At 42.0% G+C, this 26,310-nt stretch overlaps 1 protein-coding gene across 1 annotated transcript in view; it reads right to left on the reverse strand.

The window, feature by feature from the left end:
- Pacrg (parkin coregulated) overlaps window positions 1–26,310 on the reverse strand; it is a 376,899-nt gene that overhangs the window by 171,938 nt on the left and 178,651 nt on the right. The window contains exon 3 of the mRNA XM_070010826.1: window positions 9,378–9,549. Within this exon, the coding sequence (XP_069866927.1) occupies window positions 9,378–9,549 (172 nt within the window). The remainder of the gene's footprint in view (window positions 1–9,377; window positions 9,550–26,310) is intronic.

Raw genomic sequence — 26,310 nt, forward strand, 5'->3', positions numbered from 1 at the left:
ATCATTTTAACCTGCTGTCTAAAGTTCTCCATCCTTAGCAGACTAATACAATTTGCCTCCAATTAAAAATTAGATATCAACATGAGAGGCTGTGTTTTAATATATATTATCATCTCTCTCTCTCTTTCTACATATATATATATATATATATATATATATATATATATATATATATGCCTCAAGTAGCTGGGATTAGAAGCATGAGGCACTGTGCTCAAAAATTTGTTTTTTGAGAAAAATTGTACAAGATAGAAATTTTTTTACGTGTAACAGAAAAGCCATGTGGGACTTGAGCAATCTTTCTTGAGGGATTTTTACTATTGATAGAATCTGATTTGCTATTTATTTTTGTATTTGAGCAGACTTGAAATGTACTGGTGTTAGTTATGATAAATATAACAAATGTAACTTGTTAATTATATCAAAATTTAAAAATTTTAGAATTAACATTATTCTTAATATTCTCTGAGAAATTTTCAATGTGAGACCCTTTGTGACATTTCCTACCCTTCTTTCATTCCCCAAATCAGTTATTTCTTCCTTTCCTCACTTTTATTTTGAATTTGTCAAATACATATTAATTTTATTAGTAATTTTAGGAATCAATCATTTAGTTAGTTGTTATTCCAATTAAATATTTTTTATTTTATGATTTTTAACCTAATACATTTGGTTTTCTTGAGGTGTTCTATAACTAACAAATATGGACATGTTGTTGGTTATATTTTTTTCCTTATTGAAACATCTAGTACTATATGTATACATATAAATATATATACAAATATGAACATATATGTGTATATATTTTCTCAAAATAATAACAATTATATATATATATATAGTCAGTAGTGGCACCTGGGCACTGTCCCTCAGCTCTTCAGTTCAAGGCAAGCACTCTACCACTTGAGCCACACACCACTTCTGTTTTTCTGGTGGTTAACTGGAGATAAGAGTCTCACAGACTTTCTTGCCAGGGGTGGCTTTGAACCGTGATCCTCAGGTCTGAGCCTCCTGAGTAGCTAGGGTTACAGGCATGAGCTACCAGCGCCCTTCAAGCAATAATATTTTTTGAGACAGGATCTTATAGTCCAGGCTGAATGCTGGGATTAGAGGAATGTGCCACTATACCTGACTTCTCTAATGAATGTTTTTAATATATCACATAGAGGCAATATTTTAATGTAGTCTCCGTAATACCCTTATGATTTTTTGTTTTTAATGCACAATTGTTTTGTGATATTTTTGCTGTTATGCAGTTAATAAACTTTCTAATTTAATTAAGGTTTCTTATTTGGCTCAGGGCTATTTATTCTAATAGGTAGAAATATTTTGGTTATTGCTTTAATAGTTGATTTCTAACAGAAATTGCATTTGATCTGTTAATGTGTTTTTATGGTTCTCAGACTTTTTTTATTCTACTTTATATGTTATATATATAGTTTATTTTTATAGGCCTGTCCTCTGGCTTGGTTAATTTCATAAGTGCTCTGTGTGATTGCGCACTGCTGGCCTTTGGGAAAGAGGAGAAGCAGCAGGTTACACCCTGACATGGTTCAGGTTCTGACCCCAGAGTCTGGACATGGCCCTTAAACCTCATTTCCCTCAATTGTGTCACTGAAGGGGTGGGAACTAGGGTCCCTGCTTTGCAAGGTTGTTGAAGACTGATGGAGAGTTCTAGAAAACCCTTAGCCCACTGAAAGCTTTCAGACTGAAGCAGTGGTGGTGTTTTGGTTTTTGTTCCAGTGGGAACTTTTACATAATCTTTTCAGTCACTGACCTGCCTATCAGGAAAAAGTAATTTGCAAATCGTATCTGCATAGCAGCAAATTTGGCACAATAAAACCACCTTACATTTATCACATCTACAACATCACTTCTGTTCATCCACCACGGAAGGGTGATGATACTGAGTGAGCATTTCTGAGAACCCAAGGAAGCCTGTGTATTTCAAGAACGCATCATTACGCAGGCAGGCTATATTCTTTCTCTTAAAGCAATGTATAGAAACTAAATAACAATGAAAACTAAATCTCACAATACGTAATTTTTTGGTGTAGTACTCTGCCTGTCTACCTGTCTGTATCTCCTGGGCCTGCACAAGCCGGGCCAGGGGTCTACCCCTGCGCTGCCCTGAGGCCCCAGCAGTGCGTATGCAACCCAAGGATCTCAAGAGCAGAACAAACAACATACAGAAAATAGAGAAGTCTATCGCATCAAAAATCATAATTAAATAAAACAGAAAATGAGAAAGATTTAATAAAAATGGACCATACAAAAACCCGTGACTGGCCATGACAAAGTATAAATGTATATTATATATTATATATATTATCCACTCTTTATAGATGAGGATGTGATGTCCAAGAGAATAAAGTAACTCTGTGTCAGGTCATATGGCAAAAACATGGTGCAGCCAGGGTTCCAAGCTGGGCATCTGATTCCACTTTATGTGTGTGGTCTTCGGTCTCTCTGTCTCTGTTTATCTCTCTATGTCTTTCTCTGTCTGTCTTTCTCTCTCTGTCTCCATCTCTGTCTGTCTTTCCATTCTGGGGCTTGAACTCAGGGCCTTGCTCAGCTTGCTTAATCAAGGTGAGTGCTCTACCACTTAAGCCATGACTTCAGTCAGGCATTTTTGCTAGTTAAATGGAAATACTGCCTTAGGGACTTTTCTGCCCAGTCTGGCTTTGAACTGTGATCCTCCACAACTCAGCCTCTTGAGCAGTTCCTATGCTCCTATGCTCTTAACTAGTATGTTATTTTATTTAATTAATAAAGAATAGAGAAAAAATTTAAATGAACGAGAAAAGGATATAAGGGAGAAAGCCAAAATTAAAGAAAAAATATCTTTCAAAAACAAACAAAAGCCCTGGAAATCTATAATAAATATTCATAGAGAGAAGAGAATAAACATATCCTAGTCATAAAAAAACAAATACAAATTAAGAGGGACCCTCAGAAGACAGACAAGTTATAATAAAACTAAAATACTCAATTAAAGTTTTAGAAGATCAAGTCCAGGCAATAGGACCAAGAAACAGAAGTGGAAAATAAGAACAAAAAGATAACTTAGAGTTGTCCCTTGAGGTACAATATATCACAAACAAATTACAGAAGAGAAGAGAAAACAGACAGAAGTCTTTAGAGAAATAATAGATGAAAAGTATCTAGTTCTAAAAGACATGTGCCTCTTACTTAAAATTTCCCATAAAAATTAAGGGATAAAACCAATCATATCAAGATATCCCAACAAAAAACTGCATACCATCTTTGATAAGGATCTAAACCATTTTCAGAAATTGAGAGACAGACCACAGGTAAATGACTCAAATTCAAGCTTCATCAAGATTTTCAAAACATCAGAGATAACAGAGATAACAGATAACACAGGAGACAACAGAGATACAACTTCTACATTCTAACTAAAAGTGATTTTCTTTTCAGATTATCTTGTGCTGTTCTTTCCTATATTTCTTTTCTGAAGTTCAAATATTTTGTCTTTTCCCCCATCATTTAAAAATACCAATTACATTTCCACACATATTGATACCAGTTGCTTCAGCACCATCTCCCTTTCCTCTCCTCAAACCAGCCTCAAGCTTCCTTGTTCCATTTTCACTCACATACATGAAGTACGTTGACTGTAACTGCCTCCTTCTCCATCTTCATTCACCCACCCATTCCTGTGAGTACCTACCACATCTCCACTTCCTAATATTCTTTTTTGTTGAAGTGCAAGTTAATTGTCCAAGGAGTTTTGTTTTAACCACATAAACTCATATACATATACTTTAGTCATATTGTCCATACACACACATATGATCTGGTATGTATAAGATCAGTTTTCAATGTAGCCAAATGAAAGATCAAGTTTGATGGAGAATGTAAGGATAATGAAGCATACCTTTCACATATTTTAGGGAATTACTGTAAGACATGCGCTATGAAAGTGATGAGGAAGATGAGATGGGTGGCTAGGAAGATGTTGTCTGTTACACAGGAGCACCAGGGCATGTCGGGCCATGGAAAGGCCGGTCTAGGCGGGAAGACCCACCATCTCCAGGAAGGGAAATCACTTTGGTTGGCTGTCTGGTGCTGTGAACTTCTGGAAAATACTGGGGTTTTTTTAATACATCTTCAAATATTTGGGAAAAAAGCTATGAAGTACATAAAACGCAAGCAAGTAAGATGAAAGACAGTAGTGATGCCATGGGAAATAAGCTGTATAAGAAGCGTGGCTCTTGTAGACAGACTTCTAGTGAATAACATTTATGTGATCACAGTGGCATGATAGCAGCCTTTTGATTTAATGGAAAACATCATGTGGCTCATACTAAAAAGGTGTAGGTGTGTGTGTGTGTGTGTGTGTGTGTGTGTGTGTGTGTGTGTGTGTGTGTGTGTGTGTGTGTGTGTGTGTGTGTGTGTAGGCAGGACAAGGCTTGCTTGTATTGTTACCATACAATGAGGTGAATTGCTACCAGTACAATGTAGCGAAGCACCACCAAACTCAGCCTCTTAAAGGAAGACTGTGTGTGTGTGTGTGTGTGTGTGTGTGTGTGTGTGTGTGTGTGTGTGCATGTGTGTGTGCGTGCATTGACAAAAAACGAGAAAGTCTATTCTTCCTACAGAGATAGAAAATATCAGTGTCTGTAGATGATTATTTTTTAAATGTGATGCCTTGGTTTTTAGTACACAGAGGGTCATGATGATTAAGTTATTTGTGAATATTTTTATCCGTATAAATCCTCTTCATTTACTTGAGATCTCTTTACATTAAATTCTACTTTACTAAAAACAAAATAACTACTCCTGCCTTTAAACAATTTATCCCAATATAACTTTTATTTTTTTAAATACTTAAGTAATATTTTGTTTAATGAATAGGAGTTTAAATTGGGTTTATATTTTGCTGCTTAAGAACCAATATGAAAGTTAATTTTCATAAGTTGATACAGTTGACTTCACATCCTTCATCTCAATTTGTGCTTCGGGTTCTTAGCTCCTTGCTGTCTATGTAATTTCTGTCCATTTAACAGAGATTTTTATAACTATTTTTAATCTTCTCCATTCACTTTGAAGGTTTGGAACCCAGCTTTTCTGGACTTCATTATCACAAAATTATTGTGATATTTCATAGCTTCTTTCCTTCCTAACTTCCCTCCTTTCCTTCCTTCCTTCCTTCCTTCCTTCCTTCCTTCCTTCCTTCCTTTTCTTCCTTCCTTTTCTCCCTTCCTTCCACTTCCTTCCTCCCCTCCTTCCTTCACTCATTTCCTTCCTTCCTTCCTTCCTTCTTCCCTTCCTTCCTTCTTTTCTTCCTTCCTTCCATCCTCCCTCTCTCCCTCCCTCCCTCCCTCCCTTCCTTCCTTCCTTCCTTCCTTTCCCTTTTTTCAGTGCTACTGGGGCTTGATTTCAGGGCCTCACACTTGCTAGGCAAGCTCTCCACTACTTGAACCACAGCCTCAGTCAAACACAGTTTTGAAACTCTTCCATCAACTATTTAGACTTAGATCCAGGCTGTGTGACCTCCACCCACACTTCCTAAGCTGCGAGGTCTTCATTGGGGCAGATCTTCACCAAGCTGTGTGAAGGGCAGGCAGCTGCTGTGCACTGACACCACACAATTCTGACTCGAGTGCCTGGAGTGAAATAGTGCTGACAGCTGAACAGTGCCCCAGGCTGGAATGTGCTCCTGCATCATTTTTTTTCCTCCGGGCAGATGTTTGAAGGACTTTATATTAGTTTGATTGGTTTTCGTTTTGGGGGCAACTGTGTGTTGATATGGCCCCTTTGCACTGGTTTTCTTCCAACTGCAGTGGGACTTCTGGGCCTGCACAGCAAGTGTCCTTCTTCCTGTCCAGGGAGGTCTTCCCTTCACCTCTGCTACTGGCTGTCCCTGTTGTCCTGACCTCCTGGAACTTCCCCCCGGAACTCATTGCTGCTGCCCCCATTTGGATCCTGGCTCCTCCATTTCTTCTCCTTTCTTACCTTCTCCTTTTCTACTTGTCTCTTTGGAGAGAGTCTATACTTACGCCTACCCTACTGAGTTGATGCCAATGATTCTGTTCTCCTCTGTGGAGACCTCAGCGCTATTCTGGTCCTCTTAGCTTGCACTATCCTATTCAAGACTGGCTCATGTGCATAAGTCCACTTTCCCTTTAAGGAACCTGGGCTTCTGTGTCAGATTTCACATCTTCCTGAGTTCTCAGGATGTCAAATAAAATCCTCCAAGTTTTTATGTTTGACTTGGTTTCTTTACTAAATATTGTTGAGATAGCCTCTTCTGTGATTGTAAAATCCTTCCTTCCTTGTGTGGAGTGATTGTTGTTGTTATTATTACTATTCCAAGCGGCTCTACAGGGCCACGGTGTTGTTCTTGCTTGTGAGGAAGAAGTCACAGGTTGCGGCTCTTAGTTCTTCACTGTCCTCTCAGCCACAATTTGAGTCATCTTCCACATTCACTTGACATGGATGCTGGACATTGTTTCCCAACATTGATCTCATTTTTTCCCTGACCAGACAGAGTAAATATAAATCTAAAATCCTGGGTCATTCTTCCCCAGAATGTTGCTCTCAGAATTCAGGCTCGTTGAGTAGCCAAGTTCATTCCTGTAGTACATGGGAGGTGGAAGGGCAGAGGAGGGTGCAGAAGTAGCACATGCTATTAGGCCATTAAAAATCCTGAGGTCTCTCTCTTTTCTTCTTTTTCACGCAGGGTCTCAGTGTGTCATCCAGGCTGGTCTTAAACTCATGAGCTCACGTGATCCATCTGTCTCAGCCTCTGGAGTAGCTGGGACTATAGGTGTACACTTGTCACCCTGTGGACCTGGAGTCTTGCATGATGGAGCAGCAGGGAATAGACAGTTGCATTTTTTGCTCTTCATTTTTGAAACATTTGAGCTACCAAACATGTCCTTTTTTCACTCCAGGGTTATTCTGTTACCGTCCGTTGGCATCAGTTCCAGGTGGCCTGGCTCTCTCCTCCCCTCGAGCTGATCTACTTTATGCTGTCTTTGCAGAAATGAATTAGAACTGCTAGCTGGTGCTGGGGAGGTTAATTTTTGCCCCTGGATAAAGTAAATAGTATTCTGATAATATCTTTTGAAAATCTGGTCCACGCAGCTGAAAGATGTACATCAACTTACTTCTAAATCAGTTAGTCATGCTCATTTCTACCTGTGAGATTTAGTTTGTGCACACAACATTTCTCAGAGCATACTGGAGCTACACGGTCTTACATAGTAACCAGCATTTCTTCCCTAGAGAAGTTTGGCTTTTAGTGACAGACAGATTAAGAAGAGAGACACAGATTAGTGTCAGGATCAGTGTACAGGAAAGAACAGGCAGCCAAAGCAAGGAGATCCAACCGAGATGAATTGTCCTGAGTGCTGGAACCGGAAATGACCAGATTTATATGTAGTTAATTTGCCCTGACAAATCAGGTTTACTGAGTTCTTAATAATGTTTTCTCTCATCAGCACACGACTGCTAGCATGTGTGTGCTGTCAATTTTCTCCTTATAACACATCATTTTTCTCATAACTCATTCATGTGATTTCAAAATACAGACTGAACGAAATTCAAAGTCATTTCGCCTTGGCTTGTCACTTGCTAACTTAATATGTTTTAATTCTAAAAACTATAATCTAAATATTTGCAGCTTCTTTCTCTTTCCGTCTGTGTCTTCACTGGGGATCTGTGGGGGGTCTTGTGGAAAGCAGACAAGCCTAGCGCGACGTGTTTATTTTAGAGAAGGTCAGGCTGCTGTTGGTATTCTGGTGGGCACAGAGGAAAAGGACAGGCAGTTCCTGGGGAGAACATTCTGGCCCTTTTCTGTTTATCAATGCAGTGTGCACTTCATCTTTTAGAAAGGTACTGTTGCCACTGGAGTTTAGCTTCTCCAGAGGAGAAAGCACATTTGAAAAAGTCTTTATGTGCTCGGGTGCTCCATCTCCTTCTTGAGGCCTCTTTGAAGCCACCCTCAGCTCGGCCCAGCTGGTGCCTGAGGCGGCTAGCTGCTGGTCAGATGCTTCCCGTTAGGAGAGCACGCTTCTCGGGCCCCATACTTTTCAAATCAGGTGGCTCTGGGTTTGGTGTGCTGCTCCCTGTCTCGGTGGGAAAGAAAAACCATGGAAGTTACTCCTGTGAGGAGGTCTTCAAGGTAGGAGAGCTAGTTTCCAAGTCGCCAAAGCAGCAGGGAGAATAGAGGCTGAATGCTGCTTAATCCAAACCATTATTAGTATCCTGATAATGTTCTCCTCGACTCAGTTAAAGCATGGCATGATGAAACAAGCCAGACCCCGGGAAAGGACCCAATCCTGAACTCACGTCTTCTCATTTTGGTCAGACCAGGTGAACAGAAACATACCTGAGATGGGGGGGGCAGGGTGGGGGTGGCGGGGAACTCCCCCGATCCTGGATTCCTAGGGAGGTGAGTGGCCACTTGCCAATCCTGGGGTTTGGATGAGGCAGATTGGGAGAGGAAGATTCAAGGCTTGGGCATTCTTTAGAAGCCATGGAGTAAAAAGGCCCAGAGCAGGAGGTGGAAATGCTGGGCAGGCTGGAGAAAAGGTGGAGACTTTGTGCCCAGAGAGTTCAGAGACATAGACTCTGCTTTTAATCATCAGTGACCACAAAAAGCACAGCTCCCATTCTGCGGGACACACTAGAGGTGCTGGGACAAGCAGCAGCAGCAGCATGGAGGTGGGTGAAGGAACTGGGCTGGCCTGTGGACTGAGGTCAAACAGCGAGGGGCCAGGCCCTCCCGGGGCAGCCTTGACCATGGCAGTAAGATGGATGCCAGTCGCCCAGGCTTGGCTGGAGCCCAGAGGCTCACAGGGCACCTCAGAAAGGCTGGCGAAGGGGCTTCTTGACACAGCTAAGGCCCTGGTGCCTGGCACTTTGTGTGGGAGGTAGTGGATGCTCGGGTCACAGCAGTCAGGGGCCACTTTACTCTAGAGATTGTCACCACAACAACCTATCGCAAATGAACAATTCCCTTTCCTTACAAATTCATCTTTTCTCCAGTCCACATGCCTTTCCTGACAATTGTGACTCCTACTACCTAAAAGCCAGTCAATTTCTACTGTCATATAAAGCTAGGGATGCCATTTAGAGCTCACTCGGGAGTCAGAGGCAGTGTACACACAAGGTCACGTACCATGCACGTTTTAAATCAGCACGGCCTTCCTGCAATGTAGCTCACTTATGGGATGGGACCTTTTTCCGAGATTTGGGTTGTCTGCTTTCATAAGGCAATTTATAAAAATTCCCACAAAGCCTGGGGATGGCCCCAGTCTGTTGTGTTTTATTGCTTAATTAACAAGTTGTCAAAACGCGGCACGGCGCACACGGAGTGACGCTTTTTTCACCTGTTCACTTACTTTTTATCGGGATAATGAGCTGTGGAATGACAGGTAGAATCTTGCTCCCCCCGTGTTCCAGCATGTCGTGGATTCCTTGCCGAGCAAAAAACTCGTAGGGAAATGTCATTTCACAAAGCCCATCAAAAAACAGAGGCAGATAATGGTGGTAATCCAGCTTCTCAATTTCTACCTGGAAGTGGAGAGAGAAGAAATGCAATGTGAAAATAACCGGCATTGCCCACCATAGGGAACAGCTGTGCATCACAGGTGGGAAAAGAGGCTAAGGCACCCAGACACCTGCACCTCATTAGGCCTTTCAGTGTCTTAGTGTGGAGGGTGAAATGGTGGCCCTTTAGATCTTCATCATTTGACTCTAACGCACAGAGACTCTACTTTGGGAGCATATTGATATATTTCTTTTTAGTGTTAGGTACCCATGTGATCTTGGAAAGGAGTCAAGAAGTCCAAAGTCAGTTTGCTGAGAAACATACACGCCAGAGTGGAGTGACAAGGCTGAGGATGTGGACGCCAGTGTCAGCCAGCATGAGCCACACAACGTACCCTAGTGGAAGGGAAATGTGCAGTGGGATAGGGCTGTGAGGGTCATACAGGACTCCCTGGGTGGGGATGACACGGGTGGTGCTGGGGCCATCAAGGAAAAAAAGGGGGGAGACAAAAAGCGGGCTGAACCTGATGGGCCCCTCATACCGGATCTCTCCTGGACTACTTCTAGTAGAGCAAAGATCTGCCTTGCTCTCCCCACAGCCCTCACCTCTGGTGCCTCAGGACCATCCAACGCACCAGGGGACCGGACCACATCAGAGCTGAGAACATAGATGGTGGGTCTGAACTCCTACACTTGCCTGGGTGGCCCCTGGTTTGAGATCTGCTCTGCCCCCCTCCGGCAGGAAGGTGTCAGGGTAGAAGGAATGGACTCAGACTCAGACAGATGATGCCAACCACCTGCTCAGGATAAGGGATATGGTGCACACACCATTTTCCCTAGCTTCCAAACCCTTATCAGAGCGCTCACCTTCAAAAGACCACCTTCTGCTTAAGTGGGGAGCCCATCAAGACAGGGAGAAGCTCCCTCAGCTACTTTGCCACTGAGTAAATCAAGCGGCCCTGTACTTCCCCAGCAGGCGGCCCATCTACCCTCTGCTGGTGAGCCTCCCATTCACCACACTCCTGCAGACAAGGACAGACACCAAGAGGGAAGAGGAAGCCCAGCCAGGAAAGACTTCGTGGATCCACGTACTCTTTTGTAGCTGGAGCTTAGAAAAATGAACCCCAACTGTAAGTGCGTACAGACACCTCCGAGATACTTTATATACCTTGTAAATGTACACAATTTACCTTGTTCAGCCAAAGTATATGGGATAGCTACTTAATATTAATTTTCTCAAGAATCTGTGTTCACTTCGAGATGTTTTACAACATTATTTTCTGTACTTTGAAATATTTACTGCTACATCATTCAGCTGCTAATGGTACAATGTTATCTGTAATTTTACCTTGTAATCTTAGTTTATCATAAAAGTGTCATGAGGACTGTATTTTTACTTAGCTCTTCAGTATATTTTGCTCATTCTCTCATTTAGTCCCTTGTTGCAGTTTTGCACATGTCTCTTATAATGGTCAAATCATTACATCTGGTGCTTCCATCTGATAGAAGAATCTGTATTTTCATGTTATAGTTTGCTACATTTACTTTTATAGCTGCTCTTATTTTAACTTCTGTCATCCTACGGTCTCTGGTTGTTGCTGTTCATTTACTGTTAACTTTCTATTTTGCAGTTATGTTAGGTAGATTATGTTGTTTTCTTTTAACTTTGGGTTTGTTTTTGCAATGACTTTTGAGATAAGACAACTACTGAAATGTCCTACTGTAGCTATCCCTCATCTTTCTCTAGCATTCTCAAACATAGGTATCTTACCAAGACAAGGATTTCCTAATAAGATGATTGGGAGATTTCTATGGCAAGGCTGGGTGTCACCCTAATTCCTCCCCCCATCACCCTTACAGTTGGTCCCTCCCTGCCTGTCACTTCCGGTTAAAGCCCCACCCTCATCTAGTTGTGAGTCTCTTCACACAACCTTCCCAGCTTCCACAGCCTCTTCAGACTCTGGGCCTCACTCCTCTGCCTTAGGGTCTTTCCTTGAATGGCCACATTTAATCAGCTCAGGATACCATAACTACAGGCCGGAAGCTGGGTGGCTTAAAGCACAGATGTTTATCTCCTGACAGTTGCCTGAGATGCATTGTCACTGTGTTTGTGCTCAGGCCCCTTGCCCTGGCATGTGGACAGCTACCTTCTACTGTATCCTCAGGTGCTCTCCCCTGGTGCAGACAGACAGAGGCTCAGATGCTTTCCCGTGGGGCAGACAGAGGTGCAGATATCTCTCAACCTTCTTAAGAAGACCCAGTTCTGACACTTTAACTTAGCCTTCACTACCCCTGCGTAAGCCGCGTTCCCAAAGGCATGTATGTGGGGTGTTAGAGTTTCAGCACAGGGAAACTAGGAGGGAGAACTGGTTCCATGGCATGCCTTCCTCTTTCCTCCAGCTCTCTCCGTCTCCTCAAAGTCCTTCATCTGGACTTCCTACAACCACCTCATCCCTGTTTGATTTTCCTCGTAATCCTTATCACTATTCATTACCCTTCTCAAGCTCTATTCAAGGAACTTGTCCCTGTCTCCAAGGGTGTGTGGTGAGTGCTCAGACTGGACCTGTGGGATTTCAGTTCTGCCCTTTTGAACTGTTCCTCTCAGATTTGTGCTCAGCCAAGGAGCAGCGGTGGGGAGAGGTCCCAGCACAGAGGACCTGGCTTTCCCCTCAACCAGCACCCAGGGGAGTATGGGATGTCTGTAAATTTATATACTCTGCAAATATAAGTATTCCTCAAATAAAGTGCTTTATTTGTCCTCTTGTTGGTATTGCAGTGGTTTTCACAATCCACAAAATTTAAGAATATTTTAATAGAAAATCAAGATGGTCTCCTGGAAATATACATTCCTCAATTTGGCTTTAATTGGCTTTTTGTGTCTGTATCTCAGTCTCACAAAATGCAAACATATTACAATATGTACATACTGGCGATAATAACAAGAGGTCTTCATTTCAAAAGTCTAAATGTTGATTCTAAGAATAATCTAAGATTGACATTTGAAAAAGAAATTAGGAGATGCCTTATCCATGTTTGCATAGATAACCATCACCCACAATGACCATCCCACATTCCTAGAGGGTCTCTAAATCGCTCACCACGTGGGTTCCTTTAGATTTACAAACAAAAGGTCATTCTTAAGGCTTATGTAGCAATAAATGTTTTCCAATCATTTAAATCTGTTGCTTTTTGGGTAACTAGTTCAGTGATAAATACTACACTTTATATTTCCTAAGTATTACCACAAAAGTAGTAGTTTTAAAACTGGGTAATTTTTTCCAAAACCTATAAAATCTAGAATCAGAAGAGAACTGAAGTGAGACATAGAATGAAAGGAAATATCAGGTAAAATTACACAGAAATAGCTGATTAAGGACTACCTTGATATTAAACATGAAGCATTTTCATGCACAAAATCCTAAAAAAATTTATGTTCTATAGCTCTTTAAAGAGCATAGAGCCTATAAGTCGATCTCTAAATCTTTCAGTGACCTTTGGCCAAAGGCAATAACATTCTAACTTGATTTAGTCTAAGAAGTATAATCTTTTACCTCATAACAGAGGTGTAAAATAGTAACTCTGTATCCAAAGGTCAAAAACACAATGAGGTTAATGATTTTATTAAAAATTCCAACCAGGGATTTACTTTCTATGCTTTCTACATCATTACACTGATTAGTGAATAAAATACCATTGAAAGTATCTGCTACTATGACTTCTATAATAATTATTCCAGAGGATACTGCTTGGAATCATAAACTAATCTGAAAACATATAATTACCTGCTTATATGTTACATACTCATATGGCATTTCTAAAATAAAGTTTTAACAGTGATTGTAAACCCTTGACACAGCTGTTGAGTTGTTTGAAGATGACTTAGAAATTTTGTAGGCATTAAGTACTATCTGCATGTAATGTATAAGACATTTTACATACAGATACATTATTTTTAAATGTGTTACAGATGCAATATGATAAGCAACTAAAAACAATTTAGGTCATTTGATATTTTCAATATATTGAAGATACAACTTGAACAGGAGAAATGAGATTTTTTTTGGATGCTAGAAATATGACTTTTTTGTGTAGCATGAAACAAATGTTCTTTATTGTAAAAAAGAAGTAGACTGTAGACAAGAGTGATGGGAATCCATAAACTGTGCTGCGACAAGTTCTAAAAATACCAGACTGTGCTGAAGGAAAAGCTGAGCTCAGGAACTTCTGAGGGCTTAGAGATAAAGCTGCAATCCAGCCTCAGAGGGGAGCCAGTGGGAGGCCTGGGCGCTACCAGGTGACCTCCAGGATGAGCAGATGGCAGGTCAGGTCCAGTGTGGAGATTGTCCTGTCTCTAGAGCTCTGGAAAGCAGAACAGTTGCAGGAGCAATAGAACAACTGGCACCTGGCACACAACCAGGACACTTAAGGGCTAAGGGCTGCTCTCCCGGGGAAAGGGACTAAAGGTTCCCCTCCTACTCATTTGTTGGAGCAGAAAGAACTTGATGTTTGACAAACTCTCAATGGAAAAGTCCCCTCTGAGAAATTAAAATCCACATGATCTAAAACCAAGAAATAAAGTTTCAGATGATGGTGAAGAAATCCCTAGAGTCCAAATGAAAGCAAGTGCAAAAACATCAACACTTGTGTAATTTGGGGATATGGAAGATGCAGAAAATGCAGCCTTTGCCATAGATGAGCTCAAAACAAAGACGTGACAACCACCATGGCAATGGGGTCTCCCCAGCAAAGAACAGCCAGGTTGAACACTGGATGAGTCACAGGTGGAGAACAGGACCAACTCAGAAGTGCAGGTGGAGGTACCACAACAGAAAAGATGGTGAAGTCCCGTCCCAGATGATCTCATGTGTCTCTCAGGGGCTGCAGAGCAGAGGACAGAGAGTATCTGAAGAAATAATGGTCAAGAACCTTCCATAACTGAAGAAAGACATAAGGCTTCATATTGAAGATGAGGCTCTGGACATTTTCCAGAAAAAACATTAAATTTCAAAGACAAGGAAAAGCAACTCAGAAACAAAAGACAGATTACATCTGAAGTATCAACATGAGATTGACATTCATATTTTTTAGATTTCTTTCATAAGTTTTAATCTTTTTAAAGATTAAGATAATTAGAATTTATCTCTCATTAACAAGATAGAAGCCAAGAGACAGGGGTAAAATTCTTCAGCTGGTTGAAAGAACAAAAGCTATTCATCTACAATGTAAATCAGTGAAACCATTGCTCAAAAATAAAGACAAATTAAATGCCCTTGACCAATTCTGAAGGCTTTTCTCCTAACCCACAGATCATTCTTATGAAAGGATAATGTTTATGTAAAAGTAAGCAGAACTCAGGAAGAGAAGGGAGATGCAAGAGACAAATAGTTGAGCAGCATATATATATACATATATATATATATGCACATACATATATGCAATCCAAGTATGTAAATGAATTAAGTCCTCTGTTAAAAGGCAGATTGTCAAAAAAGAAAAATGCATTTTAGTTATATATTGGTTTAGAAGGGGCACACTAAAACTGACAGAGAAAGGTGGAAAATAAAGGTATAGTAAAAAGAAATAGTAAGCATGATGCAGAATAAATTCCTGGGAGAGGAAATGTTTTAACAAAGTGTGTGTATATTTTCAGTTTTGACAGTTTTGCCAAGTGGTACTTCATAGAGTCGCTACCAACTTACATTCCCATCAACAAAACATGAGTGCCTGTTTTTCCCATTGTTTATCCAGAGAGAATGCTGTAAAAGTGTGATTCTGAACAATATTCTAGGTAATATTATGTTGCCTTAACTTACACTGCTGCTACTGTGAGAATAATCACCCTTTAAATATATTTCTGAAAGCTATTTGTACAGCCGTTTCTGTGAATTGTATTTTCACATCCTTTGCCATTTTCTTCTTTGGAGGCAATGGCTTTTTTTTTCTCCCTTAGTATAATTCTTTTCTTTGGGGAAGATTAGTCTTTTGTGTGTTAGGAGTTCTCACATTTTTTTTCTTTTTGCTGTGCAAAGCTTTCTTATGCTTTTGAAGTTATTAATCTTTTGTGAGTTCTGAAGTTTGAGTCATCATTCGAAAGATTTGTTCCCAACTTGTGGCATAATAAATAGCAATAATTAGGAAAGATCATGTGTCATGATTTACTCAAGTGTTTTTTAATGGGTTCTACACACTTGAAACCATTTATTTGCGACCTTAGCCTGATGTGAGATGTGTTTGTTCAGCTGTGATGTGCTCCCAGTACACAACTGGCCTGCTAGGGGGCTAGCATCCCTCACTAGATAGCTCCCCGTCACCATAAACACTGGCCACAACACCCCAGAGCCTGGAGGCCTACCTGTCACCATGCCTATTTCTTGATGTTCTACTCTATTCTGTTTTTCTGGCCTGCCTTTCTTGTTCATGAACCTGGACTAGTTTGATTTAATTATCACAACTATTTAACACATTTTAATATCTGGTAGGTTAGTTACCTTCCCATTACTTTCCTAGCTTTTGTAGTTATTCATCTAATTTGTTTACTTTCCCATATAAAATTTAAAAACATGAAGTTTAATCCACATTGTGGGCATTAGACAGAGAAAACATGGTTTTCACAAGTATAGGTAGAGTAGTTTAGGAAAGTGAATTATGTACAAAGTCACAAAAGGACCCTCAAGAATGTTTGTTTTACATGTTTTACATGTCTTAAATAAAATAAAAAATCATGAGCTAAAACCCAGCTGTAGTTTTAATTTTCACTCATTTAGAAATCTAGAAACACCTTGGAGTCACTCCTAGGTCAAAGAGAAAATAATTACAGAAATGACAAGATGTTAAGAACTGGTTTTAAGAACAGAAAAGTAAGGGCAGCTACTTAACTCAGGGTACAGGGCTGACATTACGTTGGCACCGAAGCCAGATGAGCAGTTAAACCCCACTGATATAAAAATACTGTAACGGGAAAGCTGAGTCCAACCGTGTGATTACACCAGAGCCAAGCGTGCTGAACTGCGCACACAGGACAGTATTTCAACAGTGTGTGCACAGGTAAGTGAGAGGAACGAGGTCCCTCCCCAGGGAACTCTGCCGTCACTTTCACCATGGTCAGCCAAGAGGAGAGGGGACGCAGGCCCTCACTTCCTTTCCTCCTTGTGCTGAGAGTTCCAGCGAACGCGGCTCACGTTCAGAAAATAGCTCACACTTGAGGATGACACGGCTGTCCACGCAGTGTGCCTGGACAATCAGAAAACATGTCTCCTTTGTCGAAGAGCTCAGAAAATACTGCTAAATAAGAACCAATGAACTAAAGAGAATAACCTGCCAAAATACAATTAACACCTACTGAGAAAATGCTTAGAAAAATCACAGAATAACAAGTGATATGAAGACTGTATGGAGAAAGTGACGAAAGGTGATTGACAAATGTACAGCCAAGAGAGGAGCGGCCTTCTGCGGATGACCAGGCTCCCAGACGGAAGGATGGGCATTTGGGAAGACCGTACGTCAGCCCCGTCTTCCCCAACCCGATGTCTCGCCGCTTTGCCACAAACGCTGATGGCTGGAAGATATTAATTACCGAGTAACAAATCAGAACTTGGGAATGGAGAATTAAATTATTTTGTGGAATAACCTTATTTTAAGTTTCTGTCAAAATGCTAACAAGACAGCTAAAGGTCAGTTGAAGCAGATCTGGAATTTATGCACACTTAACCTTTATTATCCAGAAATTGTATGTTCCTAGCAGTAGCAGTCAGTGAGTGATACTTTCAGGTGTAATAAATAAAAAAGAAGGTCTCATGTTCTGTCGCTTTGAACATACCAACTATCCATCATTGGCCATTGAGTTAAAGGAATTTCTTAAAACTTTAAAAAAATAGTATTATTTTACCCAGAGAGACACACAAAGGAGCAAGAGTTATATAGTAATTCATCCTTAAAGTTTCTCTTTCCTTTATTATAGTCCTGTACAATGCCAAAATAGTATAATGCGGCCAAAAGTAAAGAAGGAACAATTGTATTCTGGGGTAGCAAATGTTCAAAAAAATAAAGAAGCAAAAAATGTATGAAAGACATGGAAAGTCCTGATGAGTTTTAGGAATTAAGACAGTTATAAACACACTATTAGTAACTTTTACCACTGGTATTAGTTGTAAAATATCACATTGGATAAAGTTGGATAAAGTTCTGCCTTTGTGTTTGTTTTGGTGAGGTTTGAACTCAGGGCCTTGTACTTTCTAGGCTGCCCCTCTGCTGCTGCATCAATCACTGGTGGTTTCTAGGGTGGCGCTGCCCAGGCCCTCTCCTGAGACACTATCTGTGTCTATGCTTCCCGTCCTTGCTGAGCTCACAGATGTGGGCCCCTGCCTCTGCTTACCTTCATGGAGACAGAGTCTCTCAGACCCTTCTGCCTCAGATGACCTGGAACTGCGATCCTCCCATCTCAGCCTCTCCTGTAACTTGGTATAACAGAAATGTGTCACTAAGCTCGACTACGGATTAAAAGTGGGTCCTGCAAACATTTTCCCAGGCTCTCCTTTAACTGTAGTCCTCCTATTCTAAACCTACAACATAGATTTAGATGACAAGCTTCAGCCACTGACACTCACTGACAGGGTGAAGACACTCGACCAAGTGAGGAGATTTAAACAGGCCAGGACTGGATTGAGTCAGATGCTGCAGATCATGTGGGCATAGCAGTATGGTCTTCCTCATATCAACATGTATGTTACTCTATGTATTTTATAGAGATAGGCTCTAATTTATTGAAGTTCTTTATACTTGGAATTTCTTCAAATTAGGAATGTAAACAACCTGGTTGCTGTGATCGAGTCAGATTGGGACCTAGGGAGTGAGGGGAGTCATGAGTAGCAAAGAAGGAGACAGTGATTAGAGGAGTTGGACCTATTTCCTAGGATCAATTGCTTTAAATCTGCTGAAAGGATGAATCGGTGATGCTGTGGTTCTGATGGCAGCCTCCTGAGGGAGGTATGGTATGAGACAGCATGCGCCACATGACATCAATTCTTTCTCTTCTTCCCATGTCCCGTAGCTAAAATAATGTAACTATTGAAAGTAATATTTGAGTGAAGGCCAAAGAGACGTGCACACCTAGGCTCCTCCCAGCTCCTCAGCCCTCACAGTGATCCATGTGTGCTTCAGTTTCCTCGCCTGGAACACAGGCAGTGGCAGCACCGGCCTCTCAGGGGCTGCAGGGAGCCGGAGATTGTGAAAGCTGATGATGGTGGCGCCTGGACTATGGGAGAGCACCAGTGTACAACAGCCAAGTGCCAAAACTCAGGACTTGTCACTATCAGACTCACTCTCCATGTTTACTATATCCTTTAAATTTTACTGGGTAGAGAAAAAAAGTTCTATTTTGGTAAGCTACCATTAAAAAAAATGGCTCCTGTACTTCTGTTTTTAGGTTTAAAGCCATTTGTGATGGATTCAGAACTGAGAGCTCACAGGGTGCGTGGGCATACGCTAACACCAGCTGGGGGTCGGGGCTCTGACACAGTTCACAATTCCTTCTAGTAAATGACATAGTACTTTTGAGTTTCAAATTCTAGGGAGTGAGAACACAAAATGATGATATTCTCATGTTTATAAATAATGTTGTACTTTCTTAAATGTGTTTTTGAGCACAAGAGTCTTGTCTTGTATATATAAGTTTATCTGATTTGGGGATGGGAAGGGGAATCACAGACATGATGAGACGAAGGACAAAGGGTGAACCAATTAAACAGTGATACTCACAAGATACTACGTTGAAAATAAACATTACGACTTGGGGGCGGGGGAAGGAGAGGTGTGGGGGGGAGAAAGCGGGAGAAAACAAGGGAGGAGATAACAATGTGTGACAAGAATTATACTCATTTCCTTACTTATGCAACTGTAACCCCTCTGTACATCATCTTTATAATATAAATAGTTTGTGTTAATGAACTGACATATATGTATATAAAGTGACTAAATATTTTATTAAAAAATAAAATTTACAGGTATTGCATTAATTAAGCCATTTGCCAAATGTTAAATGAAAACATGTGTTCAGTAGAACTGAGGCAGGGTAGACTAGGGATAGTGGACCCAAAGAACAGAGACCAGGAATTCATTAAAACTTTGTGTTTCCATTCAACTTGGCCAGAAGTGTTCAAAGGAAGTGTCCTTTCTGCCACACTCCTCCACTGAGCAATGCAGAGGTAACCTTCCCCCCCTCCCACCCCCAAACTTCGTCCTGGCTTCTACTGATCACTGTGCCTAGGGACCAAGCAGGTCACCTTCAAGTGGTCCGGCCACTCCTTCTTAGGAAGGGTGGTCATTAAACATGGCAAAAGGCAGAAGTATGGTATCAGAGCCTAGAACTAACTATTTTCTCAGACTCAATATCTCTAGGCTGAACCAATACTGTCAGCAAGACTGGATTGAACCAGGTGCCTTGCACAATGGGACAGTACTTGAGTTACCCCTGCCTTATTTTACCTGATATAAACATTCCTGACGTCAGAGTACTTGGGGCCTCTGTTTGCCTCCTGCACCGATGCCTGGTGTGTCCTGTTAAGTGCTTTGATGGCTTTACCAACATGTTGTGTCACACACTACCTCCACCCTGGGATTCTTCACCATGAGAACCCCAGGAACCCAGTACTCCAAACTCTCTCCATTTTGGGGACCTCCTTGACCCATTGGGGTCTGGGTGTCATGACCTCTGCTTTCAGAGTTAAACCTTGTCTCAGGCACCCAACTTCATTATTTTTTAATAGCAAACACAATAATTACATTGAAGTTATTTTGATATTTTAATATTATCTGCCAATGACACAGTGGAAAATCAGTACACCAGGTTATAATTTGGAAAACAAGCATCTTAAGTCATCGTTGCTGTGCATTGTTTATGCGCTGTGAGGAGCACACTACATCTTAGCCTGGACTTCCTCAAACGCAGTGAGGCTGCAGAGCACAGAAGGAAAGCTTGGTTCTCCCAGCCTCGTTACCCTGAGGTGCCAATCTTTCCACTGCAGACCTACCCCAAGTGCGTGAAAGGGAGGAGCAGGCCCCACCGTTCATCCTCCCTCCCCCCCCCACCAAAAAAAATCTTCTTTCATCCCCTGTTCCCTTTGTTTTGGGGCTCTCTAGGCCACACTTGATGCCTTTGATGATTAGTTTTCCATGGACCTTACATAAGTCCAGCTGTGCCCACATGTTCCAGCTGGCAGAAACTACATGAAGGTCCATTCGCACACTCTGTGAGGATGGGCAGTGTGCTCACCTTTGCTACCTGACCTCACCTGTCATACAGGTGCTCATTAGACTCCGTCTGCAGCAGGAGGAAATGAAGTGCTCAGAGCTACTTGGTTATCGAATGCCCATTCCACTGTCTGTTAGCGTGGCTAGCTGGCAAACTCACAAAATACTTCACTTGTGTTGTGATTTATAGTACAATAGACGCTGCAAATTCAAATGCTATGCTTTCCAAACTTAGTGACATCTGATTGTGCTCAAGTGTCCTTGGGCCTGGCCGCTCTGCCAGCCTGGCCTGCCCTCTCTAGGGGGAACGAAGTCCTGGGCTGTGCCAGTGTGTCTGGCATGGCCTCTCCTGTATTGTGGCTATAGCTTTGTTTCTCTTCGTCACCTTCATTGCATGGGAGCCCCGGTCAGCTTCTACCCAGTATTTCATTCTTCAGTTCGCATGAGCTCATGGGACAGAGGTTGTCGCATGCATAAACAACTCAGGGAACTGATTCTCAGAGGCTCTCCCCAGCACAGCCCCTCTCCTTCCCTGCTCATTCTCCAGGGTGCAGCCAGGCCTCCCTTCACAGCCCCTACCCCCCACCCTCAAGTCACTCAGTGGGCCTCACGGGCTAGGAGCGGCATACTATGGCCCTCTACCCCATGTCCAAGGTTCCGGCTGCACTGTGTCTCCCTCTGTGTGGGGTACATCCTCAAATTCAGCATTCCAGGAGGATTTCCTCTTTTCATGTTTATCTTTTAAAATGAAATCGTATGAAAAAGCTCTAGCTTTCACACAAAACAGCACATAGTTTATTGTATAGATTTTGGAGTCTAAGTCCAAGCAGTGTCCCTGCCACAAGTAAGTTATATTGTGTTTTTTAGATAGATAGATAGATAGATAGATAGATAGATAGATAGATAGATAGATAGATAGATAGATAGATACATAGATACATAGATACATAGATAGATAGATACATAGATAGATGATAGATAATACACACACACACACACACACACACACACACACACACACACACACATATGTGTCACATTAGATTCCTCATTACACCAGGGACTCCAGCAACACATACATCAACCATCCATGGTAAAGAATACAATAGGCTAATTCATGAATTTTGTCAGTCATGGGGCTTGAATTCTGGGCTTGGGTGATGTCCCTGTGCTCTTCAGTTCAAGGTGAGCACTCTACCACTTGAGCCATAGTGCCACTTCCTAGGCTAATTCATGTAAACTGTCTAGAACACTGCCCAGTATGCTAATTGTTGTTGCCACTTTACTATAATAGCATTATACACATCATGATCCTGTGAGCAATTATTAAATGTGTACACAAATGATTAACTATCCTTCCATATGGATTAAGTCCCTTCTTGCTTTTCTAGTTAGAGTGGGGAATCAAGAAGAAGTATGTCACAAACACAGAAAGGACACAGGACAAAGTGAGCATGTTCCACTGGTCAGCACTGCCATCATGGTAGAAGCTGCATGCGTGTTCACACATGTCCACATGTCCATGTTGCAGATGGAGGGGAAATGGAGCAGAGTCCTGAGATGCCTGAGCATGTTACCAGAGGGCTGAGGGTGGAGGCTGTGCTTTCTTCCTTAGAGTACAGGCTATGGTTGCAATAGAGGTGAACACTTTTAGGTAGGGACAGGATGGCACATTGCTAAGTCTCCAATGCCCACATAAACTGAGCTTTGGAGTCAGCCAGTAGCTAAGAATAAGTAATAGTCATTGGATTTTACCAACAGAAAGAGAACAAAGAACCAGCCCAGCCATGGTAGTCTCAAGATAGAAGGACCGAGGCCTCTACTCCAGATGCAGGACTTTTCCAAACTGAGAGCTATAGGAGAGAGAAAGGACAACAAGAAGCTGATTCTGCACCCTCCACTGTGGAGAGGCAACCAGGAAGGAGTGAAGAGAGTAAAGGAAGTGAAGGGATAGCATAGGATAGGTCCCACGTCGTTGTCTTCTCCTTCCTCATCCCAGCTCCCTAGAGTGGGAATGGAGTTTCTAGAGCAACAGGAAAACAGCCACAGACAAACGAGAATGTTTACTCCCATCATCAGCACACAGAGAACAAAGGCAGGCACAGACTTGTTTGCAATTCACCTCTCATTAAACCTCTGCCTCTGATTTCTGTTTGACCCTATATTCTATGTGGCACAGGGTCTGTCATAGAGATTTGAATAGATGGCGAATGGATGCAACAAGGAGTGAATGAATATAGTTGTTCGTAGTTAACTTCCTCTAGACCAGAGCATCTTCTAGTCCAGTGGGGTTTCTAGAAATTTCTAAAATACGCCAAGCAAGTATTGGCTTCAGCCCTCCTAGATTTGGTCATCTGGGATAACAGGTCATTTTGTGTGACTTTAAATCCTTCATTTCCATCTCCTTTTGATTCTCAAGTGAGACCCAGAATTTCATTTGGGGAAAATGACTCGCCCAAAGGCAGAAAGTGATTGAGCTGCTCACTCATCAATCCTAACTCACTTAGACTCATTGTTCTTTTCTCAGCTGAAAGGAGATTTTGATTTCATTTTGTTTCCTGAACTTCCAGTTCACAAAATGTGCCAAACAAGGCGCAGCTTATGACGTCTATTAGATCCCGCGCCATTCCCGGCTCTGTGTTATCACCCACAGGGTGCCCACAGCAGCTCCCAGAGCACCGCCGCTATTAGATTCAGAACCGTTTATAGTCATGGTCTGACTCTTTCTTACAGCCCAGAATGAAGGGAAACAAGAAATGCTCAGAAATTATAAGAATCTTTGTGCTGTGACAGACCGCATTGTGAAGAATATTGGATAATTCTGCACCTAGGGAGGAATGCATTTCTCATGTGAACACATGCATGTCTCTGTGTGCTGGGGTCTTAGACCTGGTGCCAATGGCCCAGGTCATGGAAGCCTAGACTTAGTTACATTATGCATTTATAATCAGAACAAGATTTTATCACCTTTACTCTCAGTGAGGTAAAAAGAACTGAATGTAGAACTATGAAAAGACAAACCAAGAAACAAACAAAAAGTTTATTTTATGTAAGTTATTGGAATTAATTTTCCTTCTAGTTTTTATTTTGATTTCTATCATGGACATGATTCTTGGTTTTCATTCACTTTCTCTTGTTCATAGTCACTTTTCCCTTGCCCCTCCTCCCTTCCATTTCCTGCTGAAAGTTCTAGAGTCAGCTCCCCTCCCTATGGCAGAACAGCTGCCAAAACTACAAGCTTCAAAACATCCAAAAGCAGAGAAAAGGGAACAAAATTTTCCTTTTGTATCTCCTCAAGAGGCAAGGAAACTTTCTTGTTTTCATTCTCAGAGTTGAGTCAGAAGTTCCTTCCTAAGCAATGCGGTTCGCATCGCTCTGACCACTGCCTCCAGCTTTCTCCCCTGGGGATGAAGGGCAGGAAGGCCGCTGCCAGGGCCCCCAGTGCCCACCATGCACAAGGGCCTAGAGAAACAGCAAAGCAGTCAGCACAGCTACACTGGATTCAAAGAGCTAGTCTACCTACCAGTGGCAACACATAGAATTCTCACTGGCTTCAAACTCAAGAAGACAGAAGTCCAAGGTGAACTTGACAGGTTAAGATCAAGGTCTGAGCAAGGCCATGCTGCTTCTGGAGGCCTGGCCTGGGGAATCTACGTTCCTTGCCATTTGTAACCTCAAGAGGCTACCAGCCTTTCCTGTCTCACGTCCCTCTCCTCCAAAAGTGACGCCCCAGCCTCTGCTGTTAGAGTGACACTGATTCTGTCTTTGACTTTCTGGACTCACACTGACCCTCCTTTGTGCATAATCCAAGACCCTGATGATCTCAGGCTCTTTAATCTGATTACTCGGGTACGGTCATTTTGCTGTGAAGGTTCTAGAGATGAGGACACAGACATCTTTGGGATATCTACCACAGCTGAATTGCTATAAAATGACATGCTCAACAAATGCATAAGAAAACCTTTATGTCTCTTGAAAAGCAAGGCTTGAAATTGGAGGGACTAGACCAGGCATAAGAAAATAATTGAGATAATTGAGATTAGTAGGTATGTGGCCCTGACACAGATATATACCTTCATAGTCAGGAAAGCAGCATGCATATCTTTTATTATTGGAGTCATTTTCAATTATTCAAACTATATACAAACGTATGTTTAATGTTTGCAGAGTCAGTGTTCTTCTAGAAGACAGAGGGGAATTGGAGGAAGGAGGTGGGCCCTGCAGGATAGGAGCTTGCATCCCTCTCCCCGAGGCTGCTTGCCTGTCCTAAGGAAGGGCAGTGTGAGCATGCACTTGACCCTGCCCTCTACCTGATGGACATGCAAAGTAATCAACATGCAACTCTCAAAGGTGTGAGTCACAAATGAGTATGTCCCCTGGATCAATAGATACCTGGAGATCTTCCATAATTTTGACATAGCAAGCTGTGTCAAAGAAATGGCCTGGTAAAAAGAAAGTCAAATGTTACAGAGATTCATGAGCCTGTAATGCTTAGATTTAGAACCTACAATAAATGATCTTATAAGACACATAGAAATGTGCCTAATATTTAATTAAAATGACTATTATTTAATCGTTTTCTCCTACTACGGCCCTGGCTGACTAGCTGATAGGAACAAGGAAACTATGTATGGAACATCTTTTTACTTTATTGGGGTTCAACTAGCCTTTGAGGAGGTCAGGAGTGACTGCTGAGCATGATAGGTGCATCCTTGTGTGGTCTCCCCTCACGCGCCCTGTCCTCCCCCTCCCCGCCCCTCCCTCCCCCCCCCCCCCCCCGGCTTGGTGCAGCAGGCTTGGCCAGCTTGGAAGCAAGTGAAGATAATGCTGATGGAGAGAGCAATGGGAGGGCCGCGGTCCCCAGATGCCATCTGGGGAGAGCCACTGACTTTTCAGAAACTCGTTTGCAGAAAAGGAGCAATAGACTGAAGAAAGAAGAAGAGATTGACTTTTCCTCTGTGCTTGGTGGGGTTGCACAATGCCAGGCACCGTCAGGCACCTGCCTCTTCCTCTCCTGGCTTCATCATCTTCTGACTGGCTGGGAGAGTCAAGAAGGAACTTCATGAGGTTTCTTGCTGACATGACACTTCTTGGAGAGACCCAGGCGGGGTTCTCTTGCACTCAGGGGTTGGCTTCCCACCTCCCACAAGGACTAGCTGGAAGGGAGAATCCAGGGGTAACACTGTAAAGCACCGTAGTAATAGTTTTCCTATTCGTTTGAGGCTAAAGAAGGACATGGATGATGAGTTTGAAAATGCTCCCATAACTTGGACAAAGGGACTTGAAAATGAATTCTGGAAATCCAGTTGAGATTCTGAAAGTGATTTTTTTAAGAGAGAAATTTTCCCAGACTTTAGTCTGTATTTTCAATTTACTTGCATCATTAAATACAGCACAATTTTCAGCATAATGAACGTGATATTGTACAGAAATTAGATCCATTCAGTACTAAAAGATGAAAAAAAGCAAAAAAGCAGTCAGATGAACCTTGAGAAGAAAATGCTCTGCAGTCGTCAGATAAATTCAGAATGCCCGCAAGCA

Source organism: Dipodomys merriami, unplaced genomic scaffold (assembly GCF_024711535.1).
Source record: "Dipodomys merriami isolate MVZ:Mamm:240054 unplaced genomic scaffold, mDipMer1.0.p SCAF_8, whole genome shotgun sequence".
In the NCBI taxonomy this organism is placed as follows: Eukaryota; Metazoa; Chordata; class Mammalia; order Rodentia; family Heteromyidae; genus Dipodomys; species Dipodomys merriami.